Source organism: Oncorhynchus mykiss, chromosome 7 (assembly GCF_057628025.1).
Source record: "Oncorhynchus mykiss isolate SJ-2025 chromosome 7, ASM5762802v1, whole genome shotgun sequence".
Taxonomy (NCBI): domain Eukaryota; kingdom Metazoa; phylum Chordata; class Actinopteri; order Salmoniformes; family Salmonidae; genus Oncorhynchus; species Oncorhynchus mykiss.
In genome coordinates, this window is record NC_143028.1 from 61,808,912 (window position 1) to 61,824,048 (window position 15,137).

The 15,137-nt window shown below is 42.4% G+C and overlaps 2 protein-coding genes across 5 annotated transcripts; both read right to left on the bottom strand.

Annotated features, from left to right (window-relative positions):
• Positions 1-262: 262 nt before the first annotated feature.
• On the bottom strand, positions 263-11,144 carry hdhd3 (haloacid dehalogenase like hydrolase domain containing 3). Of its 4 annotated transcripts, none has more exons than XM_036983901.2 (3): positions 10,998-11,144; positions 1,123-1,460; positions 263-962 (listed from the first exon to the last, which is right to left on the bottom strand). In XM_036983901.2, exons 2-3 carry the CDS (start codon positions 1,453-1,455, stop codon positions 567-569), a joined length of 729 nt encoding a protein of 242 aa, XP_036839796.1. In that variant the 5' UTR covers positions 1,456-1,460; positions 10,998-11,144; the 3' UTR covers positions 263-566. The 4 variants fall into 4 exon arrangements, with proteins under 4 accessions (XP_036839796.1, XP_021465967.1, XP_021465966.3 ...); XM_021610292.3 differs by lacking the exon at positions 10,998-11,144 and adding an exon at positions 10,458-10,584; XM_021610291.3 differs by lacking the exon at positions 10,998-11,144 and adding an exon at positions 9,428-9,585.
• A 368-nt stretch (positions 11,145-11,512) lies between these two features.
• Positions 11,513-15,137, bottom strand: trub2 (TruB pseudouridine (psi) synthase family member 2). Its single transcript, NM_001160546.1, is given in 8 exon segments — positions 11,513-12,116; positions 12,899-13,035; positions 13,295-13,367; positions 13,469-13,550; positions 13,691-13,752; positions 13,906-13,980; positions 14,143-14,280; positions 14,919-15,137. Coding segments are annotated over 8 exon segments (1,029 nt in total). The 5' UTR covers positions 15,037-15,137; the 3' UTR covers positions 11,513-11,772.

Consider the following 15,137-nt stretch of genomic DNA (forward strand, 5'->3'; position numbering starts at 1 on the left):
TTTATGTCAGGTAACAGTTTTGACTGGATGGGATGCAGTAAATGTCAGAAGTGACTAGCAGGTTTGGAGAACTTATGTAGCAGGTTAGGAGAATTAAGTTAAGGTTAGGTAAAATGCTAAAAACATGCAACTTTTGATATCACTTTGACATTAGCTGCATAGCCACGACCATAAATAACCGGCCCGATCCCTCCTCGTCTCAGCTCAAGTGAGCTGAAATCTAATGCTGTATGATTTTTTAAAAATTCATTTCCAAGAGAAGTTAAGTCGTAGAATGTAGCACTGGCTGTAGAACAGGCATTTTTATTTATTGAACATAATACATTAATTGGAGGGTGTCACAACGTGATCTAAAACGTATTGGTGAAATAAGTTACATGTACATATTTAGATAATCTAAAAGTGGTCATCGCATATGTTAAGTTTTGGGGCTAGTTTCACTGCCGTAGATTAAGGCTTGGCTTTTATATATAGTTGTTATACTTTAATGTCAAGTGCAGTGAAATGTTGGCACAGTGCGGTTTGTTTGAGTCCTGGCTTGAGTTTACTTGTGTAATAGATAACATTTAGTCCATATGTTGCTGGAGACGTGCAGGTAGCTCCTCCAGGGTCTTTAGTCGATGCTGTGGGGGAACATCAGGGTATTTATTCCTGCCCTGTCTGTCCAGCAAGTACCCATGGAGGCCCAGTGACCGAGAGGTCACATAGTCATAGACATAATGGTCCCCAATGTGAGCTACACTCGCGGCTGTTACGCCACATTTCTCTAGTGCCCGGTTGAAGATGGCTGGGTTAGGCTTGGCTATACCGGCCTCCTCTGAGGTGAGCAGGAAGCTGAAGTGAGACAGCAGGCCACAGCCTCGTAGAATCCCCTCCAGGCGATTGTCAAAGTTGGACACCACACCCTGCTTCAGTCCCAGGGAGGATATGCTCTCCAGGGTCTTCGCAGAGTCTGGAAATACCTTAGGATGGAAGATACAGGCTATTAATTTCACAATGTGGCACAATTGTTCCAATTGATATTGAGGATGTTTACAATTTAACTATTTTAATGAATGCATGATCATTTTGCACAATCATAATATCACATTTTTGGAGAAGCAATTATTATAATCCCCTCACCTCCCAGTTATTAGGGCTGCAGAAGCCATGATACAAGTTGTGGGCCAGTGTGTCCAGTAGGGCTGCGTCCTGTATTCTACACTGGGCGAAGGTGTCCCGAACCACTCCCATCCACCAGGCCTTCCCCCCCAGGCCCTGGGCCCTACCGTAGTTGGGGTAGAGTTTGGAGTACTGGTGGAAGGACTGGCGGAAGGCAGCCTCCACCTCTGTAGGGTTAAGACTGAAACCTGCTGTTCGCTGGACCTCTTGGCAGTACTGCTCCCCGACAGACCTGCGCACCTTCAGCAGGGTGTCTTTCACATCCCACAGCACCCAGCGCAGTGGCACATGCATCACACCTGCCACAGAAATACACACATCCACACGCATCTCATGTTGTAGATGTAGCTGAGATGGAGGAAATCAGAAAAGGTATGAAAAATGGCTCAGCTAATTTCACTGCATTGACAAAAAGAAAATTAACAAAATAGCTAAGGCTGCAAAATAAAACACAAATCATAACAATCATTATTAACATAATTTAGGGAATTCAACAGTCCAGTTCATTAAGAAGTCAATAGTAATCATCCGTGAGTTATTTAGGCTCGTAACTATTTATCATAAATCATGAAAGAATACGAACAATGAATGGTTATTCAATCTAAAATCCCCAGTAGTTTGATATCAAAGTCGATCAGTTCAGCAAACAATGACGTTTCTCATTTCACCCTTTCATGTGTACATGTAATTAATTTCATTACCTATTAACCATATCGATTGCATAATTGGCCTATGAGGATCCGTAGGGCCGTGATCATTGACAATTCACATTACACAATATGTTTGAAGCGTGCGCTCCGCGGTAATAACAAACAATAACTGATGGCCCACTCTCCGGATCGCAACAGATCGTTACCTTTCATCTGAACCGAGTCGTTGGATTCATGGACGCACAGAACTTCTGGATCAGACGGAGTTAAGGAAGAGAAAGCAGTGAGCTCAGGCGATGGCAATTTCCTCCTTTTATGGAGTTGAGATCTGTCTGACTTTTCCACCTGACCTAATTAAAGCGCCCCTGGCCCAGCTGAGTAAGTGGCAATGAATTAAAGGATTATTCCACCAACTCCATGGGCCTTTTCTACAGGTACAAAGTCCAGATACTGTTTTATTTCTAACTGATTGATCCCACAGTGATACACTGACTTTTTTTGTTAGTTGCTCAATGATAACACCACATAGTGGTGCCTGGAGAAGTGAGTATACACTAATTGAGCAAAACATTTCCCAAATGGCCTGCCCGGTGAAAGAAAGATGCTGTGTGAAAATGTATGAGAAACAGCGACATACACTCTGAATGACCTACAATTATCTTTCACAGTCAGGCCAACCCAAGCTGTACTGTACAGGTAGGCCTACTAGTGAAACAGATACAGTGCCTTGCGAAAGTATTCGGCCCCCTTGAACTTTGCGACCTTCTGCCACATTTCAGGCTTTAAACATAAAGATATAAAACTGTATTTTTTTTGTGAAGAATCAACAACAAGTGGGACACAATCATGAAGTGGAACGACATTTATTGGATATTTCAAACTTTTTTAACAAATCAAAAACAGAAAAATCGGGCGTGCAAAATTATTCAGCCCCCTTGAGTTAATACTTTGTAGCGCCACCTTTTGCTGCGATTACAGCTGTAAGTCGCTTGGGGTATGTCTCTATCAGTTTTGCACATCGAGAGACTGAAATTTTTTCCCATTCCTCCTTGCAAAACAGCTCGAGCTCAGTGAGGTTGGATGGAGAGCATTTGTGAACAGCAGTTTTCAGTTCTTTCCACAGATTCTCGATTGGATTCAGGTCTGGACTTTGACTTGGCCATTCTAACACCTGGATATGTTTATTTTTGAACCATTCCATTGTAGATTTTGCTTTATGTTTTGGATCATTGTCTTGTTGGAAGACAAATCTCCGTCCCAATCTCAGGTCTTTTGCAGACTCCATCAGGTTTTCTTCCAGAATGGTCCTGTATTTGGCTCCATCCATCTTCCCATCAATTTTAACCATCTTCCCTGTCCCTGCTGAAGAAAACCCGGCCCAAACCATGATGCTGCCACCACCATGTTTGACAGTGGGGATGGTGTGTTCAGGGTGATGAGCTGTGTTGCTTTTACGCCAAACATAACGTTTTGCATTGTTGCCAAAAAGTTCAATTTTGGTTTCATCTGACCAGAGCACCTTCTTCCACATGTTTGGTGTGTCTCCCAGGTGGCTTGTGGCAAACTTTAAACAACACTTTTTATGGATATCTTTAAGAAATGGCTTTCTTCTTGCCACTCTTCCATAAAGGCCAGATTTGTGCAATATACGACTGATTGTTGTCCTATGGACAGAGTCTCCCACCTCAGCTGTAGATGTCTGCAGTTCATCCAGAGTGATCATGGGCCTCTTGGCTGCATCTCTGATCAGTCTTCTCCTTGTATGAGCTGAAAGTTTAGAGGGACGGCCAGGTCTTGGTAGATTTGCAGTGGTCTGATACTCCTTCCATTTCAATATTATCGCTTGCCCAGTGCTCCTTGGGATGTTTAAAGCTTGGGAAATATTTTTGTATCCAAATCCGGCTTTAAACTTCTTCACAACAGTATCTCGGACCTGCCTGGTGTGTTCCTTGTTCTTCATGATGCTCTCTGCGCTTTTAACGGACCTCTGAGACTATCACAGTGCAGGTGCATTTATACGGAGACTTGATTACACACAGGTGGATTGTATTTATCATCATTAGTCATTTAGGTCAACATTGGATCATTCAGAGATCCTCACTGAACTTCTGGAGAGAGTTTGCTGCACTGAAAGTAAAGGGGCTGAATGATTTTGCACGCCCAATTTTTCAGTTTTTGATTTGTTAAAAAAGTTTGAAATTTCCAATAAATGTCGTTCCACTTCATGATTGTGTCCCACTTGTTGTTGATTCTTCACAAAAAAATACAGTTTTATATCTTTATGTTTGAAGCCTGAAATGTGGTAAAAGGTCGCAAAGTTCAAGGGGGCCGAATACTTTCGCAAGGCACTGTATATATCAATTGTCATTTTAGACACTCCCATCCCAAATACAATCCATCCTGGACAAGCTCACGGAGAGGGGAGTGAGCCTCTAGGTCAAGATAAGGGCAACCTCAGAGGGAACATAGAATGGTTCCAGACACTGCCGTCCTCCTCTCCCCGATGGGAAAAGTAGGGAGTGACTGGCACACAGACATTGTGAAGCCAAGAGATAATTGGTTCCCCCTCAATCATCCCTTCACATGGTTTAAAAGATACGTTTACATATCAAGACAAGCTTGACCTCTCCCCTTTCTGTGGCCCAAGTAACTGAACCCTGACAGAGAACAGATAACTGCAAACGGCCAACACTATAGTACAACAAAATACTTTCTAAATGACAAGTATCTCACAAGCATATTATGAAAATAAAACAGCTTATCTATGTTACCCAACTAATTCTGATTCTGCCACGACAAAAGGCAGGGTAGGATAGATATAGGTCTGTAGAAGTTTGGGTCTAGAGTGTCTCCCACTTTGAAGAGGGGGATGACCGCGGCAGCTTTCCAATCTTTGGGAATCTCAGACGATACGAAAGAGAGATTGAACAGGCTAGTAATAGGGGTTGCAAAAATTTTGGCAGATAATTTTAGAAAGAGAGGGTCCAGATTGTCTAGCCCGGCTGATTTGTAGGGGTCCAGATTTTGCAGCTCTTTCAGAACATCAGCTATCTGGATTTGGGTGAAGGAGAAATGGTGGGGGCTTGGGCGGGTTGCTGTGGAGGGTGCCGGGCAGTTGACCGGGGTAGGGATAGCCAGGTGGAAATCATGGCCAGCCGAAGAAAAATGCTTATTCAAATTCTCAATTATAGTGGATTTATCGGTAGTGACAGTGTTTCCTAACCTCAGTGCAGTGGGCAGCTGGGAGGAGGTGCTCTTATTCTCCATGGACTTTACAGTGTCCAATAACTTTTTTGAGTTTGTACTACAGGATGCAAATTTCTGTTTGAAAAAGCTAGCCTTAGCTTTCCTAACTGCCTGTGTGACAGGTTAAAGGAAATATTCATAGCCTGTTATACATTAAAAATAATTAGTAAGTTCAGAGTATGTGAGGATCTTAAAACATCTAAGGTTAAAAAGATGCATTCAGTATTAGTTGATAAGAGATTGATAACATTCATATAATTGTGTTAAAGTTAAAATCCGTCAAGCGTACAAAGGGTACGAATTGTGAGAGTAATGGGCCAACATTATATTGATTACTTTATTTTGTGGTGCCTAAAAGTGTTGATCTGTGATCTACGAAATGCTCTTAATCTATGAGCCGGAGATCGATTGCTCTGGTCTCCACCCATATTCCTGGGGAAATCACGGTCTTTTCTCATTGAACTAAAAGTTGAATTGAGAAAACACCGTATCACTCTCGTGATTTTTTCTCCCCTGTTTTCAGGGGCGTAACATTTTTGGAGGCTCCGCTGAGATTGCTGCTCAGATGACCAGTTTCCACATCCTGGTCGCTGAATTCCGAGCAAGCTAAATCCCCACATAACAACTCAGGCAGGCTGCAGTGAGGAAAGTGTTGCTGTTCGAGGGAAGCTGGAAGTTAGTGGTTAAGTACGTGTCAACTGAGGCCATTGATCGACCATCAGAGACAGTAAGGACCATCTAATTCAGAGTAAACTCCTGCACAGTAAAAGTTCCTCCTGTTCTGTCAACATGACAAGCGCCTTGGAAGAACTACAGGAAGAGGTAGTAGGAGAATTGCACACCCTGACTAAAGACAAATTACTAGAGATATGTGATTTCCTTGACATATCAGGCAAACAGAGAAGAGATGTTCAAAACAAATCCCGCATATCATTAATGACTCACATTATGATGTTCCTTGAAAGAGAGGAAGTTGCAGAGTTAGAAGATGGTGGCATGTCAGAATTGTTGCTTACTTAAAGACAAAATGACAGAGATGATCAGTGGCATAGATAACAAAACAGGGCAAATTGACCATGATATTGAACCAGCCGGAACACATCACAGAATAGAGGAACTGAGAACTGTAACCCTACAACAAGGGGTGGGAACTGAGCAGATTACTGCAGCCAAAGCCAGTGATTCTCTGTGTCAGCCCCAACCCCATGCCAATCTTCAGGGGAGCGTGCCGCTCTCACCCAATGCACAGCCCAGCTCATACTGGCGCAAAGAGTTTAAAATTTCTGGTCAGATAGGTGAACCGGGCCAGAAAGAAAAACAGATTTTTTTCCAGCCTTGCCCATCAGATCGAGAATGGACTTAACAGAGGCTATCCTGAGGTAGAAATAGTAGACGCAGTAGTCAGGGCTATTTCTCCAGGCTCACAGCTACGCAGCTACTTGGAAGGTAAACCCTTCCCACACTTAGAGGTATCCTGCGTTCCCACTTCCAAGAGAAGAGTGCAACAGAGCTTTACAAACAGCTAGCTTCAGAAGCACAGCATAGCAAGGAGACCCCTCAAAGCTTCCTGATGCGCGTCTTAGGCAAAAAGTACTGTTTGCATCCCAGGAGTCAGAATCAGGGCTTAAGTATGACCCTGCTCTAGTCCAGAGCATGTGTTTACACACAGTCCTTACAGGTCTCCAGAGTGACAGTATCAGGATAGACATGCAGCCTCTCCTGCTAGAGAGCGAAACATCAGATGAGGTTTTGCTAGAGAAGCTTAACATTGCTTGTGCTAATGAGATAGAAAGACGAAACAAAAAACAGTTTAATGCCCCACAGCCTGCTACAACTGTAAGTGTAGTCCAGTTAGAAGATACGCCATCTGCAAAGTGTCCTATGAAGGAAGCCAAAGCTAAGATACCCGCAGAACTGTTAACAGAGTTAGCTGAACTTAAGACAGGTGTAGCTTCTCTAAAAGGTCTCAGTGCAGAGATTGCTCAGATTAAGGAGACATTACAGCAGCCTATGTTTCAGTCACTGCCTTGTGCCTATGCCCCACCCCCAGTTAGGAGGCCAGATAGGTGGCTGGGGGTCCCTGTTTCCCAGCAGCAGTATTACAGCAACTACAGTCGGTCCCAAGCACCTGACCCTGCGCAGCATCAATATGCACCTAACCGGTATACCAACCGCTCTGCTCAAGCTCCAAGGAGGTGTTTTGTCTGCCAGCAGGCCAGAACAGATGCACGCTGCACACACTGCTTCCGATGTGGGAGTGGAGAACATTTTCAAGCTGGATGTAAAATCAGGGGAGCCAGACCATCAAGGGAGGCCCCTTTAAACGGAAACGGGTTACCGCTGAGGGACGAGTTTTAACCGTAGCTTCCAAAAAGTCCCAGAAATGTGCAAATTGTACCAGAGAAGATTCAATTGAGAACCTGAAACAATGTTCATCATGTAAAGAGACACTGTACTGGACTAGAGCCAGGATTCAGACACGGCTAAGACATCCGGGTTGGCAGAATGTGCTAAAGCCGTGAATAAAGCAAACTTAGGGGGTAGGCTTCTAATGTTAACATGCATGAAACCAAGGCTTTTACGGTTACAGAAGTCAACCCATGAGAGCACCTGGGGAGTAGGAGTGGAGCTAGGAATTGCAGGTCCTGGATTAACCTCTACATCACCAGAGGAACAGAGGGGAAGTAGGATAAGGGTACGGCTAAAGGCTATAAGAACTGGCCGTCTAGCATGTTCGGAACAGAGAGTAAAAGGAGCAGGTTTTAGGGCACGATACCATAGATTCAAGGCATAATGTACAGACAAAGGAACGAGAAGGGATTAACATGGCGCCCAAACATTCTGTACTTTTTTTCAACGTTTTAGATCCAATTTGTTTTATTTTCTATGAACAAAGGCTCAGTTCACTTTAGGTAATACATGTAAATATGTGGCGTCAAGATATAATGTGTTAGTGTTAATATTTGTACAAAAATAGTGTAACAGTTCACTAGCTTGATGCTAACCAAATTTAGCTTGGCTAAGCACAATAGTAGTTAGCTCTAGCCTAGTTGGTTTTAGTGGTGTCTGGTGTCAGCTTAATGTAATGGTTGTGGCATTGTTTTGCATTGGCGCCCAAGTATTTTAGAGTTTTTTCTAAATTGACACTGATCGTACAGTGAGTTATATATAATGTGAATGTGTAGATGTATGGGGACTCCACATTTGGATGAAAGGACCAACGGGACTGCCACGGGCAAGTCCCTTGACGGGTACCAGGAATGGTGGAAAGACAATCTGAAGGTAATTGTCTTTGCACACAACACAGCAGTGTCCAGGCCTCCAGAGTATTCACTCTATTGCCTGCCATATGGAGGGGAGCCGCAGCAGTTAACTGACGTAAACAATGCAATTGTATATAACATTATTGCATATACTGTAGTATAATATTTTTTTAATTGACTTAGTGTTTTTCTTTTGCTGTTTTTGTATAACATACTTTGAGGTCACTGATATTCCACCTGATGTGGTGGAAGTTGAAGCAGATCAGAATGCCTTTGAAGACCACCTTTAGGTGACTGTGTCTGTTAATCCGGTAAAGTGGTAAATCTGGGAAGTGGGGGGGAAACTAGGTCAAATCATGACGTCAGTGATTTTCAGGTCAGAGTAAGATGCTTGAAGGCACTGTATTCGGAAGTCAGAGATTGATTTGCCCGACTTGTGGGTTGTTTTGAATATGCCACTAGACACCTAGGCTACCTCCAACAAAGAAAAGGAAAGGGGGATACCTAGTCAGTTGTATAACTGAATGCATTCAACTGAAATGTGTCTTTCGCGTTTAACCCAACCCAACCTCTCTGAATCAGAGAGGTGCGGGGGGCTGCCTTAATCAAAATCCATGTATTCGCAGCCAGGGGGAACAGTGCTTTGCTTGGACAAGACAACAAAAAAGTGAATATTTTCAGCTTTGGGATTCAATCAAGCAACCTTTCAGTTACTGGCTCAGCGCTTTAACCACTAGGCTACCAAGAAACTCTTGTGTTTCTATTGATGCGAGAAATAGGCATATCTACACAGTAATTGTGGCTACGATATCAACTAGCCTAATCATTTTTGCATTGAGGTGATAGGCCTATTTTAGCTAAATCGACAAATGAAATTGATATAAACAGACACTTAAACTAACACATGTAGACGTTTTTAAGGCATTAAGGCATTCATGGTAAAATCATTCAGAATAAACTTACATGTTAATTCATGGCGTTATTTTATGGCGCTAGGAAGATGTTAGGTGACTTGGTGGAAGGTATCATTAGCTTCACGAGGCTTAATTATGGCATGAATCACCCCCCATAGTGTGCTGGCTAGCTAGCACAAAGTGTCACTCCCACCTCTCGCCTGCTGTGTCCCGGAGTCCTCCGTAGGACTAGCTGGATAAACTGGCACAGTGTCATTCGCTCCCGAAATCTGAACACCAGCCCTCTGCATCGTTAAACAGAACTGCAGGAAAACAGTGCCCGTTGTAACCCCGCCCCTTCTTCTGTGGGTTTAATAGGCGGCTGGCATCCAACGTTATTGTTCAATAACGCCACCTACTGTACTGGATCGCTTCTGCCTTCCCTAACCTAAAAATGTACTTATAGAAGTATAAAGAGGGGTTCCTGCAGATACAGGAATGCAGGCCGAAATTACACCATTCTCTTTCTCTAAGGCCTAGACACATCACTACTATGGGCGCAAGACGAGCAAATAATCAGAGGCGCAAACAGTAGTTTTCCCACGAAAATGCTGGTAATGTTAGCTAGCTAGTGTTGTAGTAGTGTGACAATGGCAACAGCGGCTGTAGAAGCTGTTATTTACTTCAAGGTGGATGTTGTTGCTAATTTGTTAGCACCACCCTTTTAACTTTCAAACTTTGTTTACAAATGATAATCTGGTGAATGGCACTTTTTTGCAGCGCACTTGATGTTTGCGATCTCTGAAAATAATTACTATGAAACATTGTTGCATTTAAACTTTAGATCACTGGTTAGTGTGATGAAGGTCATAAAATACATTTTGTTAATTTCATTTGGTAAATGAAATGGTTGTGCTTTTGTATTGTTATGATTTTCTGTCTCCGAGGCTCGGCCAGGCCTGTTTTCATTCCTCCTTCAGTAGAACTAGAGTGGTCCGACTACAGAAGCTATAATAAATTATACTATGTTTTCTGTTATTTTCTTGATTTGAGTTTGACACAACGTATTGGAAGATTTTTGGTCCCTCTGAAGACTAGGGTCATAGTTACGGTTCGCCACTGATTTATAGGCAGGGATAAAGTGACTAAACAACAGGATAAACAGCAGCAGCATATATGACAACATCGGAGTTAAATGATATGTTTGTCAAGGAAGATAACCGAAGGTTGTGTGTGTATCGTACCTGATCACTCTCGACGCTACAAGCACAGACAGAAGAAGGGTTAGTTACCAGTATATTTGCAACGAAGTATACCCTTACTGGCAGTCGGTCCTAGGGTGCAGCACTTCAAATATCACCACGGAATCTCTTGCACAGAAGAAAGGGTTCCATTTGAGTCCTGCACTCAAACATGTAGCCTACCGTGTAATGTTTGTTGTGTTAATCCTTTGCATAAATGTATTATAATACTGAGGTTGGACAAAAAGTTACAGGACGTTCAAAATAGAGTAAATCCATTCTAAATTGTGACAAATAACTGCTTCTCCTGCCATCTAATGTTGGGATAACCCAATATGTACTTACTCTTAATAAGGAGCCTGTCTTAAGGTTCAAGGACCTTGTATGTTATTTTAGAGGTAGACTGGCTCTGGCAGCAAAATATTATATTGAAACGTGAATTGATTCTCAATTGGAATACGGTTTTAGAAACAGAAGCCCGTTACGTTCGTTCATATAACATCCAAATAATGTATCGCAAAATATACACTGTACACTGTTTACCGGCTTTATCACAGTTGCAGCTGACAGTATTTTTTCAGTGACAACACGTTTCTGGTGGCCTTTTTCCATTACATACACAGGCGTTCAGAGCACGATAGATTGCTAATTAGCAGAGGTGGTCCGTCTGTTGTACAAAAAACACGCGCTGTAACATAGCGATATGGCCGTGTGGGAACACTAACCCTAAAAAAGGTGTATCAATTTAACCGTAAAAAAATTTTAAAAAATTTTAAAAAATGTTTTAACGTATTGCTTGCTGATATGAAAAATAAGGTCCTTATGTTTCCAAAACTGTACTGCAAGCAACGCGTGTTAATGTTCAAAACAAGCGTCAGGGATCTTAACAAAACCCCTATACAGAAGACGCCTTCGCCCAATGACTTATGTGTAATGGAACTGAGGGTCATGATCAAGGGCTAATGTTGGGATGGCTCAAGCTACTTACTAGTGTTTCTTAAAACTAAGAATATTTATTAGCTTATTTCCCCCTACAGATTGAGATGATCACATAATTTGGTATATTTTAATTTAAAAGAACAGACATGAACTAATACAAACTGGTCATACATTTTTACATTGGCCTAAAGAAAGCAGACATTGCACATGAAGAAAAAAAAACATTGGTTTTCCAACAGCCACATCCTCATTGGCCTAGGCTCCAGGCTTCGCACTTGTAGGTGAGGTGAAAGCCTGTGGCAGAGACTACATCTTCATTGACTAAAACCAGTATGTTTTGAGGCTGATGTAGCTTTCAAGGATATCTATTCCAAGGACATCAAGAGCCAAATGCTTTTGAGGTCAATACAGAGTGTAACCGGTGGGAATCACCAGTGACTGCTGCTTCTTCTGCCATCTCCTGTCTCTGACTGGCTGTTCCTGTATCCTTCCCTGGCTGTGTGTGCTTGGCTTTGCTAGCCTTTCTGGAAGAGCGGTACTGTCTGATGGCCTGTATGACATCTGTGGAAGTCCAGTGTTGATGGGTCAAGGCATGTTGTATGGTGAAGGGCCCGTCTCGAGTGCGGCGCACTCCCTTACATACGGCCGTGCTGCGGAGCTCCAAGCCCACTTCATGCAGGATTCTGCACAGGTACCGCTGGGTTTCATTCAAACACTGCACCTCTGCGAGAGGGAGAAAACTGGTTAATGAAATGTACAAAACTGAATTAGCAAGTTTCAAGTTGTATTAGTCGTATGTACGGGACACGCATGGTATACATTGTCCAACGAAATGCTTACTTGCAGGTTCCTTTTTGACATTGCATTAACAATATGAAATAGTAAAAAAAATAAGAATATAAACAAAGTAAATGGCAGTAGAATAGAATTAACATTTGAGAAATATGTATAATACAGATAGGCACAATTTATAGTACCATATTTACACATGTATTAGGTAAGGGGGAGGGGAGTGTATACATTTAATTGAGTACTGGGCAATTCCACAGTAACATATTTGATTTATAGTACAATATTTACACATGTCAAGTGTATAAATTTAATTAAGCACTGGGCAGTTTCACGGTAACATAACTATGTCAAACAAAAACCAATGATTGTAAAGTTAAACAAACCATACAACTATACACAATAACTACGTTTAACTATTTATACTGTAGTTCTTGTGCATAGAGTTGTATGGTTTGTTTAACTTTGCAATCATTGGTTTTGGTTTGGCATACATTTTAAAGTGAAAAATCAGTCTCAGTGTCACTGTCATCATGGAATTGCCCCACTATTCAAGAATACCGGATACATATCTAATGCAGTTCATCAGTTAGAAAGAGCCATGTGCCATGTCCTATTGCATGTGAGTGTGTCCCTGTGTCTTTGTGTGTGATAAAGTGTCTATCTAGCAGTGTGTTGTACAGTACAGGTGAAACTGGAGGTGGCAATACATTTACCCAAGGTAAAATGGGGTGGTTGGAAGTGTAATAAACGCAGGCCTGTCATAATAGGGGGAGACTTCCCGTCGGGACGCAGTTCCCCCTTCACAGCCAGCTCATAGGCCCCCTGGGTGCTCATGTCCACCTTAGAGTACCTGCCAGAACAAACAGTTATCCTACACTGCTCCACACACTAGGTATAGCAAAAATAACAAATAAGCTTTCACTGGCACAGACAACAACTGACTGGCACTTATATCACAGCATTAGTTTGGTAAGTAATGGGGTTGAATTGGTACAGGTCTATGGGAAAGCTCTAATTGCAATATACCTTGGTTCAGTGAGTAGATAAAGTAAGGTGAACAGAGAGGGATAAGAAGTGGACCACAGAACTAGAATGAATGGTGGACGTACGTGAGCAGGGCCTTCTGATTGGATCCTTGCATCATGGCCAGGACTCTCTCCAGCTTGTCCCGTGTAATGTGATCTGAAAGGCATGTCAAGGGTTGCTACACAGTCAAGATAATGTTTTTATAGATTCTGTATTTATTTCAATAAGGTGAAAAAAAAAAGTGCTGCTGTACCTACCATATGTGGTCCTCTCTATGAGGCGGCCTGTGTGAGAGAAATTATCTGTGGCCATCCCCAATTCACCTTCCAATGTATAATCCTGAATAAATTATCGAAAGTTGAACAAGAAATGCACCATGGCAATCTCAGCATTCTATCAGAACGATGCCATATGGATTTTCCACCTCCAATAAACTGTATGCTATTTTACTTGTAACATAAATAGAGATGAACACTTACTCTAGTGACATGAGATCTGTAGAGATCAGTCAGAGCCTTGTTTGACTGGCCAACACCTAGAACTGAGGAGAAACAGATGCCATGATGATGTACATGATCAAACATGAAAACTTATATCGGTGCAGTAATGCAGGCCAGATGTGGCTCAAATGAGCATATCCCTCAGCAATATATATATTTTTTTGTAATTTGGAGGACATGACAGAAAGTCCCACCTAGAACTCCAGAGGAGAATACGTCCAGGCGATGTCCCACTCCTACTCCTATGTGCTGGAACTCAGGTCCACTCACTGACAAGAAAACAGTAAGACCGTTATTGAATTCACACAAATCCAGCATCATTACAATATGGAGAGCTTCACCTTTAAAATACAAGTGAACGCACTTATAGGTTGTGTAAGGGACAGGTCATGAAAGACTTGGAAGTGATTGTACAGTGAACCTGAACATACCCAGAGGGTGATGAGCCAGAGCTGGGACAGAGGCTGCAGACAAGGTGAGCTCATTGGAACCCTCAGCCACATCACTGGTGGGCTCAGCCAGGAACTGGACCCGCTGACGAGGGGCTGGAGGAGGGGCAGCATTTATCCCTTTGGAAAGAGATTGCATCATCATTGGTCCCATCTGACTCAGTTAGTAGAGCATGGTGGTTGAAATGCCAGGGTAGTGGGTTCGATTCCCAGGGGGACCAGGACAAATATTTTTTATGAAAATGTATGCTCTTGCTACTAAGTCGCTCTGGATAAGAGCGTCTGCTAAATGACTAGAAATGTAAGATGTAAAATTATTCTCTAATTTCCTTCAACTGCACTGCTGTGAATGAACTGGACATGTGACAGGAAATCGCTTGCTGGCATTTCTTGTCAAGTGCTAAACCCATTAGGTAACAGCAGTAGCAACTCATAACGTTACTACTAAACATTACCGTCTCTCTAAAATGTCGGGTAGCAATTACTTTCCTGTGGATATTTTGTCTCTATAGTGCAAACCGCACAGACAACAGGTAGAGTAAGCTTAAATGTATTTTTTTTCAAAATTCAGGCTTGTAACGTTACATTTACACGATTTTGCAGGCATTATTTCCAGGCTGAATATACCAATTCATTGTGTATTACAGCCTGATTAATCAAACTACAATTAAGCATGCAATTATCAAAATAACAACATGGGGGATTATGTTGCATTTGTAGTGCAAAAGTAAATGCTAGTGTCAGTAACGTTACAGTACCTTTGAGCAGGTTTGTCTCGATGGTATCCCGGACGAGTTTCCAGTGGACACCGGGGGGTTTGTAAATGGAAAACAATCCCTCTAGTTTATGAAACACGCGAACAGATGCCCTCGCCATAACGCTAGATCTCAACAAATATTGTCCAGCATTTGTTACCCATAAACAGTGTTAAATAACGATACACTTCGTCAAATTTCACATAAACGCAGTTCCAACCT